The sequence below is a fragment of the Gymnogyps californianus genome, chromosome 2 (genome assembly GCF_018139145.2).
Source record: "Gymnogyps californianus isolate 813 chromosome 2, ASM1813914v2, whole genome shotgun sequence".
NCBI classification, from domain to species: domain Eukaryota; kingdom Metazoa; phylum Chordata; class Aves; order Accipitriformes; family Cathartidae; genus Gymnogyps; species Gymnogyps californianus.
Genome location: NC_059472.1, coordinates 50,928,368 through 50,940,539, shown reverse-complemented (window position 1 = coordinate 50,940,539; position 12,172 = coordinate 50,928,368). Strand labels below are relative to the sequence as shown.

Here is a 12,172-nt window from a genome sequence, read left to right as displayed (position 1 = left end):
TTGGCCACATGATCACATTCCTGTTGAATTAGCAGAGCAAGCAATACAAAGTTCATACTGGATTTATGATTTTGGCTGGCTGTGCGAGAATAGACAATACCCTCTTGGGTGTAAAGCTTTGCAAGTGCAAAGATATTCCATCAAAACGTCTGGAACAAATTTGAACTGACAGAGTGATTTTTATACTAGATCAGTTCTTTGTGTCCTGTTACTGTGACATTATATGGATTTTCTCTGCCACTGAACCAGTATCAAACTGGATTTTTTCTATCACTGAACAAGGGCCATATTCACTGCTTGAGAATGGGATTCACAGTCGTCTGAAAGCTGACACAGAGGTGTCTTAAGCATGTGTTGGAGAACGCAATGGAGCTTGATTATAACCGATTCCACGTGCCAGACTTTCTTACCTTGTGTTGGGTGTTGCAACTCACCCAGAAGGCTTTCATGGATGGGTAAGTGAGAGTCACTGGTTAAATTTTTTTTTCTCTCCTTTTATAAAATTTTCTTTCCTCTTTGTGTATATATAGAAATGTATAAAATACGGAAAGAGAAATCTGATGCACGGAACAATGAAGAGCAATAGTCAAGTTAAATAGTATTTTTTATCTAATTTGAAATTGGCTGTAGAAGTGTTGCAAAAGCAGAGTACTCCTTTGCAAGTACAATTCAAATGCATGTAAGCAGCTTAATCATAGCACAAAAATTGATGGCTTTGAGGAGCTAAAATGCCCTTCTGTTCAGAGGTCTGGAACTGAAGACTTCTCTTGCCAATTTTCACACTGGTGGAAGATTATCTTTTACTATTCATTCTTGTTATGCTTCCTTGCCTCACGTGGATAGCGTTATGGATTGTGAGCCTGATTGCTAAGAGAGATACAGCTTCAGGAGGAGGTCATTGATTCAGCACAGCTGTTTTCACTGTCATGAGCTAAGGTGCTGGCATAGATTTTGTGGGGTTTGTTTTTCTGTAAGGCTTAAAAAACCCAAACACACACATTTAAAACATTTATAGAATAGCTGGTGTACTAAATAAACATCTGTTAAACAGAGGAACTGTAGGTAGGCCCAAAATGGGAAAGTATTTGAGTTGTCTGCTTTTCTATCCCTATGCTTTTAGTATAAAAATCAGTTTGCATTTTGTGATTAAAGAATGTGTTGTTTACTTTGGAAAAATGGCCTACAGAATTATTGACTAGGTAAACTGTATCCACATTTTTCAGTACTGGAAAACTAGTTTGTCAGGGAGCACAATGTGCAGCAAATTTGAAACCACATAGAGTGGTGAAGCTACTAGAGATCAATGTTTTTGATGTTCTATATTACACACACAGTGTTCAAACTGTTTTGTCACACCACTCCTGTATATTTGAAGAACATGTATTTTTCTAATTGTTGAAAATTTTGCTCAGTGCTCCTAGGGTAAGTTAAGCACTTAGTTTCTGTGCTCACAGCATTAAAGCTGTCTTGGTCAAGGTGGCATCCTAAGTCTTCTCTCTATTGGACATTTTGCAGGGTTATGCTAAGATACTTACTCAACATTTGTTCTTGGGCATACCTTTCATGCACTGACACAAATGGACTTTGCTTGCCAAAGTGATTTCTAAGCCAAGTCTCTCTATCCACTCACTCATCCATTTCAACATTTCATGTCCTTGAATTTTCTTCTGTCTTTGCAGATGTCCGATAAGTCTTGTAAATACATGGTGACAGTAGGCGTATGACTCTGTGAGGTTCAACTCAAACCACAACAGTGTTTTTCTAACTTGACCCTCTCAGGTCTTAAAAAAAAAACAAATAAAATGTACATATTGGGAGAAATTGTGTTATCTTTTGTTTGTTTGTTTGTTTATTTCTGGGACAAGTATTTAACCCTAATGATTCTCCTAATGTCTGTCTCCTTTATGTTAGGCTATGGTTTTCCTCCACAGGAAGGAAGGAAGGAAGGAGAGACCACATAGATTTCTCCCTCAGCCCCATGAAGGACTATGATTAAAATTTCAACATTTGATTTATTCCCTAATTTCTAAAAGCAAATGACTACTCTCCCCTTGTCCACTAATCTAGTAATTTTTTCAAAGAAGACAACCAAGTTGCTCAGGCATGATTTACCCTTGGTAAACCCATGCTGACTGTTCCCAGTCACCTTTTCCTCCCTCAAGTTCTCAGAAATACCTTCCAAGAGGACTTGCTACATTATTTTCCCAGGGACCAAAGAGAGGCTGACCTTTTGTCCTTGTGGCATCATTTGAAGATGGTTGCAACGTTTGCCTTTCTTCAGTTGTTGGGAACCTCCCTTCATCCTCACCTTTCAAAGAGGATAGAAAGTGGCCTTGCAAGGATGGTAGCTGGTTCTCTCAGCAGCCTTGGGTGCTGCTCATTGGGTCCCATGAACTCTTATGGGTCTAGTCCTCTCAAGTAATCCCTGCCCTATTCTCACCTGCTCCTGCCAGGTCTTCTCCCTGAACCCATTCACTAAGCATGGAGGAGAGTGAGACCTAGTTAGCGAAGAATGAAGCAAAGAAAGCACTGGGTACCTCAACCTTATCTGCATCTGCTGTCACTGGATCACTGGCCCCATTCAGCAAAGCACCTACATTTTTCTTATTCAGCTTTTTACTGTTAATGGGGTGGCTGAAGTTCTTCATGTTGTCCTTGATGTCCTTTACAAGCACCAACTCTAGGTGAGCTTTGGTTTTCCTAACATCATGCTTATGTGGCCAGGCAACATTTCTAAATTCCTCCTTTGTAGCCTGTCCCTGCTTCAAACTTCTCCACTGCCTTTTTGCATTGTAGCTTCCATGGTTAGCCAGTGTCCTGATACATCTGCTTGTTTTCTTGAGAACTGAGATGGGCTTTTCTTGTGCATGGAGGTCTGCAGGTGCCCTGAGCTCCTTTGCACTTCAGAGCTGCCTCCCATGGGATCCCACCTACCACTTTCCTGAATAAACCGAAGTCTGCTTACCTGAAGTCCATGATCTGTACTGCTACTCTCCTTCCTCACCCCCTTTAGATCTTGAACTCCACTACCTCACAGTCACTACAGCCAAGGCTGCCATTGATTACACATCCCTAACCAGCTCCTCTTCACCAGTGAACTGCTGATCGATCTAGCTGTATGTCACTCCCGTTGGCCCATTCAGTACTTGTAACAGAAAGTTCTCCCTGACACACTCCAGGAATCTTGTTGACTGCTTGTACCTGCTGTGTTGCCCTTCCAGCAGATGTCATGAACATTGAAGTCCTACACAAGAAACAGGGTCTGTGATCCAGAGACTTCCTTGATTTGCTTCAAGAAGACTTCATCACATCCCTCACCCTGATTGGGGTGCTCTGCAACACACTCCCACCACTATGTCGCCCATGTCACTGGCTTTGTGACTGGTGGCTTTGTGACTGCAAGGGAGCTCTAGTTCCTCCTGTGTGTTTCCCAGGCTGCATTTGTGCACATGCACCCGAGGCAGGTGTCCGTTTGCCACATTTTATCATTCCTGAGATCTCTTCTGTTCCTGTTGCCCTACACCTTTTGCTTTGCTTTAATTACTGTTTACAATATATTTCCCTGTGTTCCCCAAGACAGGATCAGAGCGCTGCACCGCTCCTCCCCGCATCTTGTCCACTCTCTCTTTCCTTGTTTCTTGCCCTATGTCTTCTCAAGCACCCAGCATTATGGCTGCAGTCCAAAAAGCTGGTCACAGGGTATGCCGTGGTGCTACGGAGCCAGTGAGCTGCAGGCATGAGTCACAGCCATGGCCTGCCAACTTCTGTGCACTCTTACCAAAATAAATGAAATTGTGATGAGGAAGGGATATGCCTTCTCGCATCTGCAAAGGGCTAAGGGTTTGGCACTTTGTGGAGTGGAAGCTTACCTGGAATTACTTGGAAAGTGGAGGATTAGATGGGCCACACTTATAAAGTCCCCCAAAGTCCAGGTATTTGGTTTGCTGTGCCCAGGGCTAGACTTGCTTCTGATTAGGATGAGCTGAAAAGGTATTGGTGATACTTCTGCTGTGTATAACTGAATTTTAAATGCTCTGTAACCAGCAGCATTAGGAAATATACATCTGTTCTTAACTGTAAAATTTAGTAAGTGGTATAGCACCAAGTGCAAGAGTGCCTACATTTTACTGTAAAAGAAATAGAATTGTAATCATTTAAATCCTGTTGACCACTGGGGAAGTGAAAATGAGATCTGTTTTTAGCTTCAGCTGAATTCAATGTGTAAAAATGCTTACACAATGCTAATATGCAAACTGCTTGACTGTGAAAAGAGTTGTTTTCAGACTAACTTTTCTGACCTCAGTAGATAAGGATCAGCATTCAGGAGAGAAAGAGATAATTTATTCTAAAGTGTGCACTTACTGCTGCTTATGAGGTGTCTTTTTTTATAGATTTTGTTTTCAGGCTAATGGGTGCATTCAGATCAAGGAACGTTAGAGACTCCAGGCCTTGAAGCCTTGTGTTCCATTATTTTGATATTATGAATTTTTTTTGATGTGTCAGTATTCAGCCCAGCCTGTTAATAGACTTGTCTCAACCTTTTGGATAACTCTGCCAGATGCGACTTTCTTCCCAAACTGAACTGACCTGGATACGCAACATGCACAACAGCACTGCCGAAACTCCGCATATAACTGGAACGTGTAATGAGACTTTGTCCACACAGTCACCGAGCTCCGAGTTTTCACTGGGCGTGTTGGTGCTGCTGGCTTTCCTCATGGTGTTGCTAGCTCTGGTCACCATCCTTGGAAACATCCTAGTGATCCTTGCTTTCATCATGGACAGAAACCTCAGGCATCGGAGTAACTATTTCTTTCTCAATCTTGCTATTTCTGACTTTGCAGTAGGTAAGTCATAACTGTGGAGGCATGTACTATTTTTGTCCTAGGAATCTTAGGAGAAGCAATGGGGTTTATTTTCTGGGTGGTTTCTTCTAAGAGAACTATTTCCCAGCTGTGTGTCTAGGGGAAGGGTAAGGAATGGTGGAAGCTCCATGAAGTGTTTTAGCAGCCTATTATGTCTCAAAGTATGTTATAATAAGAAATGCATCCTTTTTCATATAAATACTTTTAATGTTGCTTCAGGAAAAAGGAGCAACTATTGTATATGAATACCAATTGAAGGAAAGAGGTTGTTTGCTACAGTTCATGATTTACCTTTGCTCCTCCTGTAAGATTGTTTATCACACGCTTCAGAACATCCTTATATTTGACAGTGTAACTGTTTTCTCATACAGCTGTGTGTGGTACATCCCAGTAAATGAATTACTTCTCTACATAGTACTAGTGGCTTATGAGTTTATTACACTACAACAAAACACTTTACCACTATGACTCTTTACTGGCTTCAACTCAATGCAGGCTATAGATCAAATGGATTGTTTGATGCCAGCAACAGCCTGCTGGCACATCCCATCTGTTTTCCTTATCAGTCCCCTCTTCCCATAGTGTCATTGCAGAAGTCCAGGAGAGTTGGCCCCTGGAGGTGCCATGAATCCAGTCCTGGCGGGTGATGCCAGGCGAGGAGGTGGGGGGTGTGAACGCTTCGTGCAGCACTCCTTCAGGGTTCAGGCCAGGGAAACAGCCCATGCAGCAGAGAAAGCCTGACAAAACCATGGTCCTGTGGCAGATGTTCGAGCAAACATCTTGTCTTGAAGCTAGCAAGGAGGTATTTCTGCGCACAAGAGCTTTCTCTTCGGGACAGTCACAGAGACCAGTATTCACTGAATGATGAGGAGGGAAATAGCACTCATAGACCTACTCCACTTCTGGCAATATCGTCCTCCCTAACTGCTGTTCCTTTGTCAGTGCTGTATAGTGAAGGGTATTAGTTTAGCCTTTAAGATTTTCCTTCATTTATGCCATTTAAAACCTGTGGTGCCTAATTCTGGGGCTTGCCCCATGGGGCAGAAACCAAATGATGCGTGTGCTGGAGCCTTTTGCTTTCCTGCTCCAGGCAGACAATTTGCTAGAGCTGCCATTTCATTGCTCAGGTCTTCTGCAAAAGTCTGTTTCTCCTCGTATCTTACAGTTTAGTCAAGAGGTTTAAATATCTACCTTCTACATCAGTTCTTGTTTGTGGCTGGTGCCTCATGGAGTCTCAAATCAGCCAAGAGGAAACGATTTGTATCAGTACTATGTTGGCCTATAGACCACGTAAATCTAAGACTTTGTTTCTGGGATCAGTCAGAAAATGCTTTATTTTCTGAAGCTGTTATGGTATTTTTTTAATTTCTTAGAAATCTGGAATCTTTCCAGGCATGTGACTCTTGTCTTTTGCATCCACTAGTTAGTAAAAGTGAGAACAGTTTCAAACATGAATGCTTAAAACCTCATTCTTCCATCTGTATTTATATCTATAGCTAAAAGCAGTCATTATTTTTTGACATGGTGCCAAACATTGATCCCGTTGAAGTTGATGAGAGCAGTAGCTGTCATCAGCAACTATGAAAAACAAGTATTTTGTACAAAAGTGATGCTGCTTGTATCTAAGGTATATGTTAAAACAAGCCATCAGTATTGAAAGCGCTGTGTGCATTTCCCTGTTGATAACAGTCTGTCAGCTCATTGCCCAGAGGTTTATTATCAATGGGCCACATCAGCCTGGATATGTTTAGTAATTTCTAAGATCTTGATGGACATATTAAGAAAAGAATAATCTGAAGATTTAAAAATGGATCTTGAAGCTGCATATAGTTTTCTATTTGTCTCTGGTAGATCAGCATTTTCAGGAATGTAGCATCAGATATTGCACCATACATTTGAAAGAATGTTAGTGGTAAAATGAAGAAGTTGCTGGCTTAAAAATAAAACACAAACATGACTTTCTTATAAAAGTACTTCAGTGGAAGGCCTTTTGGACAACACCCAAATGTGACAAGCCAAAAATAGTTCTGGAGTTAATCTCAGCTGGAGAACCAGCATGAGATTAAAACACCCCTTAAAAATGGGAGAGGGTTTCATATCTCTGCTGTGTCTGCTCTATCTCTGGTAGAAGAGGTTTCCAGACACCACGCAGATTGTCCAATATATTGTCTCTAGCTTACAAATGCTAACCAATCTTACAATAATAACTGACATTAGCAACATCTGTAGATGTGTTTGGGGGAAAACGCTAACACAGATAAAAGACTAGAGGATATACAGCGATGAGGTTACATGTCAGAGCACAATCACAGTGCATATATGCTGCAGCACTGATTATATACCTTTAGAGACTCTAGGCTGGTTATACTGCAGTTTTCTTCTTCAGCAGATCCTTCTTTGCTTATTTGCCTTGAGCTTATTCCCAACAATCAGTATACATAAATACACTAAGATCTAATACATAGAAAGTCACCATCAGATTTCATGAGAATGTAAGAACTTCTGTATATAAATTACATATTCACCTTAATAGATTTATTTTTTTTTTTTAGCCAAATACCAGAATAGTGTGTCTCTCTGCTTCCAGGAGTGCTGTTTGCAATCCATATGAACCACATGGTGTCTCTGTGGTTGCTTTCCACAGGTGCATTCTGCATGCCTCTCTACATCCCTTACAGCCTGACGGGGAAATGGCACTTGGGAAGAGGCGTCTGCAAGCTCTGGCTAGTTATGGACTATCTCCTGTGCACAGCTTCAGTATTTAACATTGTTCTTATCAGCTATGACCGTTTCCTGTCAGTTACTAAAGCTGTAAGTACCCTGTTTACAGCTTCTCTGATTTTGTCGCAAGATCATTGGAGGATTATATTCACCAACCTTTGCCATGTTGGTGAGTATAAGCCCAAATTTAATCGAGATAATAGCCCTCAAAAATGTGCTGGCGTGTGGAGATTATTGGATATTTGCAGCTAGATGTGGTGAATATTCTGCATTGAGCATGCTCCAGCCCAGAGCCTGTCAAACAGGTCTTTTCTCACAATTTCTGCTGCAGGTTGCTGTTGTGCTACTGCTTGAGGGAAAGCAGGCTGAGGGGTGAAAAGGGTAAGGCAGGAGCCTGGTAAAAAGGGGGCAAGGAAAGAGGAAATTCGAAGTAAACTGGATTTGGGTTTGGACCTAAAATCAGGCATGGGAGGAAAAGGCAGTGGGGCTAGGGCAGTGAAGTGAAGGACACTGGGGAGGATGTCTAGACCTGAGACATGGTCCCAACTGATCCTGGAGAAGATTGGGAGCAAGAGCAAACAGGGCAGAGAGTGGGACAAGGCGCAGACTTCAGCGACTGCCTGTGGACATGCAGCAATAAACTCCTTTCAGTGCCTGGAGGAACCCCAAACTTCAGATGCACTCTATGTCTCTGCTTTCTGCAGAGCATCCTATGCACCTTATGTGTGCTTTATGTCTTGGTTCATGGTAAGGATGGAGGACAGCATTTCTCACTAACCATGCTGTTAGCTCAAGCGGCAGGGAAATGTCGGGGAGAGCTAAAGGTTCCAGCTCTTTGGTGATGTATGAGAATGTCAACATAATGTCATATGATAGAATTTCAGTTTTATTTTTGTTAATTACAATTAATTTAACTTATTATAATTGCCTTTTTATTACATTTCATTATTTTACGTTATTTTATTTTATTTAAGGAAAAAATCTGGGAAATCAAACACCAAAACATTTTGCATGTAAGAAACATTACACTGGAAAGCCAAAGACTCAGCATTTACAAAGTGCAAAATTCAGGGCACCTGCACAAATGTCATTAAGACCTATGGACATCTGTATGATAGTCTTTAATGACATTAACTCTCACTTTTTTTTTTCAATTGGATGTCTAAGCTCCCAGAATTACACATTCACCCCATCATCCTGTGAAAGGGATGGAGCAGGATGTGAGCTACAATGCATCTGTCCTGCAACATATAGTGGCAAATACGTACTGGCCCCGGAGTGGGGGGAGAAGCAAGAAAAGGGATGATTTTGTGGTTTCATCAGCTAAAGGCTGCATTGCAGAGCTGAAATCTATTCCTGCCTCCTCATGAAGTGTGCAATAAACAATTTTCTCAAAGGTGGGTGTTAAATATATGTGCCACATTTTCTGTTGACCACTGTGACGCATATAGTCCTATTTGCTTGTAAAATGCTGTAAAATGCAGTGCAGTTGTCAGTGAATGGGAGTCATGCTCTAAACAACCGTAAAATGCTAATTACTCTGGCACTTCAGACCACAGATGTCTCAAACAAGGCATACCAAATTACTAGGTAGTGATGGATGATCATGTTTCATCACCTGGACCAGGATCCTAGCACAGTTACATTAACCTGTAGAGAGACACCGCTATGTTATGTCAACACAATGAATTAAACATACTTGGGTGAGCTTCAGTTGATCAGCATAGCTGCAGCTCTAAATTACCAAGCACTCTGCTAAGTTCCTCTTCTGCTACTTCTGTTGATTCCAAGACGTGTCTCTACAGGTGTGACCTTTTTCTTTTCTTCCCTCACAGGTATCTTACAGAGCCCAGCAGGGAATAACGTCCAACCCTGTCATCAAGATGGTGGCCATCTGGGTCTTTGCCTTCCTCCTCTACTGCCCAGCAATCTTCTTTTGGGAGCACGTGGCCGGACACAGCGTGGTAGCGGCGGATCAGTGCTACGCCGAGTTCTTCAACAACTGGTACTTCCTCCTGTGCGCGTCCACCCTGGAGTTCTTTGTGCCGCTGCTCTCCGTGACCTACTTCAACGTGCGCATCTTCCACAACATCCAGAGGCGCCAGCAGCACGGCAGCACACAGGACTGTGAGCTTCCAAGGAGCAGCAGCCTGTCCTGGAGGTTTTGCCTCTCACTGAGGCAAGGAGTGTTTTCTCCTCCATTGGAAGGAGAGGACAGTGTTTCTTCCTCCACGAGGCCAAAGAAAGCGTCTTTGGTAACTGAGAGCTCATCTCCATCCAGAGGCAATTCTGTAACCCCAGAAAATGACTTCTCTGTTTCTTTCTGTGCAAGGACCAGGTCAAAACTGCAGCAGGACATGAAAATTGCGAAGTCGCTTGCCATAATTGTATGTGTCTTTGCCATTTGCTGGGCTCCATACACTTTACTAATGATTATTCGTGGGGCCTGCCAAGGAAAGTGCATCCACAACTCCTTGTATGAAATAACCTTTTGGCTTTTGTGGCTCAATTCCTCTCTGAATCCATTTCTCTATCCTCTCTGTCATGTTAAATTTCGAATGGCTTTCATGAAAATACTATGTCCCAAAAAGTTTGCAACATTGAGATCAGGCTCTTTTTAGGAGGAAAAAGAAAAAAAAGGCTCAAGAGATGCTGGATGAAGGATGTAAGTAGCCACAGTTTGAAATTAGAGTTAGTCTCTTCCAGGAGATTAGTCTAGTTAGCCTAGATAAGCCTTCCGAAATATGTCCTCCTTCAGACAAACATGCATGCCCAAAGTTTGTGTACTTTTTCCAGCTATTTCAATTGGCCAATTAAAGGATATTGTCTCTGTCTGACTTTCCCTAGTAGTCTATCCACATTATCTTCATTCTGGTTGTTGAAGATACTATCTTCAATTGCAGTATGGCTTATATTTGTGTTCATGGGTGGTATTAGTTAAAAATATAATAAAGGTGGGTATTTGCCCTAAGGTCAATAGTATTCTAAAGTTAATATCTTCTCTATTCTATTTCTTTTGAACAGTTTGTACTGTATTCAGAAGCATTATTTTCCTTATAAAAAATCCAGTTAAGTTATGACTTTTGTTGTCAGGCACATAGAAGGATTACTTCCTTTCACTAAGGATCAGGGGAATGCAGGGACTACTTTTAAAAACTCGAGTGAAGGTGTTCTCTGCAGAGGGGCATTAATCTGCCTACTTGCTCAGATGCAGCAGTAGAGAATTTAGGTGTGTAAAGCATTTATATGCATCTCCAGCTATTCTTCAAGAAACAAGCCTTCTACAGCTATAGATTTGAGAGATCATAAAAAAGAGTAGTATTTGTTCTTGCTCCTTGAGGGAGAAAGTCTGCTGCTGCTGGCCCAGGGGAGGATGTGTGCAGCAGTCCGAGCGGCTCTAAAACTGCATAGCCCCCTCTGGATCGTTTTGTGACTCCCAGTGAAGCTCTAACCTATACTGTGAAAAATGCTGGTCTTACAAGCCCTGCTCGCTTCCAAATATGACGTAATGCACAGGGGCCAACTCAGCTCCACACCTGAGCAAATCCCCATTCGGTTCAGTGTGCCAACGGGCAAGCAATTTGAATAATTGAGAAACAGGCTAAATGTGAATATTAGATCTCATTTGTCCTCTTCTGTACTTCTATTTCTGTTACAAGCCATTTGTTGGAGGTTACGATAAATGAGTAAATTTCTTACACACTGTAAGGCTATGTTTGATTTGCTGCATGAGCCAGGAAAATGACTGACCTTGACTCCCTACAGTATGTGTGGTGACTTAGCTGAGACAACACGGAGGTAATCTTCTTTCAAAATGCAGTTTCCAAGCTGTTAAGAGTTACCTAGTTGCACAATTCTGGAATTACCGGGTACTAGATTCCTTACTAAATAAACAGGTTAAAAAAACTCTTTAAAATACATATAGTTTCTTTTCATCACACTGTCAGTAAGTATAAGGCCAGCAAATAAATGGAAGAATATATACTAAAGAAATGTGAGAGGTAGCAAATGTCCCTTTTATCTTCCAGTTTTATTTAGTGTATATTCATGTAGTATATTAGTATATTTTACTTAATACTCTTCTGAATGTTCTCCTTCTGGGCTGCACTACCACTTAATCACAGTTATTTTTCTTGCTACACGATATGATAATCTAAACTCATCTACTTACACAAATTACACATGTATTCACTAATGTAGGAAGTGTTGTCTCTCAAACATGAGCTGAGAACTGTAAGAGTCAATAGAAACTACTTCAAAGACCTGGTTTTTAGATAGAACTTTGCTGAAGATGTTAATCATGGGATACAACATATGAACCAAAAATAACATAATGCAAACTATGTGTGAAAGAAATACATAACTTTTTTTTTTTAACTTAAAGGGAAGAATCTCAGTTTTGATATTTTTAAAGTTTGTTAAGTGCTAGGAAACACTGATAGGTAGTCAGCCTTTTGGGAGTAAACTTGCCCAAGATTCAGATGTGAAGTGCTGAGGAAGGAGGGTGGAAACATGAACGTGAGTTCAGTGTCAGGAGAATGATGGCCAGGGACACAGCCCTTATTTGACTGCCTAATCACTAATAA

The 12,172-nt window shown here is 41.4% G+C and overlaps 1 protein-coding gene across 1 annotated transcript; it reads left to right on the top strand.

Moving 5' to 3' along the window:
- The first annotated feature begins 4,600 nt into the window (after positions 1-4,600).
- On the top strand, positions 4,601-10,207 carry LOC127029922 (histamine H3 receptor-like). The gene is made up of 4 exons (XM_050915753.1): positions 4,601-4,847; positions 7,510-7,676; positions 9,422-9,772; positions 9,938-10,207. Exons 1-4 carry the CDS (start codon positions 4,601-4,603, stop codon positions 10,205-10,207), a joined length of 1,035 nt encoding a protein of 344 aa, XP_050771710.1.
- Positions 10,208-12,172: the final 1,965 nt, after the last annotated feature.

Bases quoted from the DNA above. Each gene is read 5' to 3' on its own strand.
- LOC127029922 (XM_050915753.1), top strand. From the start codon at position 4,601: ATGCACAACAGCACTGCCGAAACTCCGCATATAACTGGAACGTGTAAT. The intron at 7,677-9,421 runs GTAAGTACCCTG...CTTCCCTCACAG, and splicing joins TCCTGTCAGTTACTAAAGCT to GTATCTTACAGAGCCCAGCA. The intron at 9,773-9,937 runs GTGTTTTCTCCT...TCAAAACTGCAG, and splicing joins GCCTCTCACTGAGGCAAGGA to CAGGACATGAAAATTGCGAA.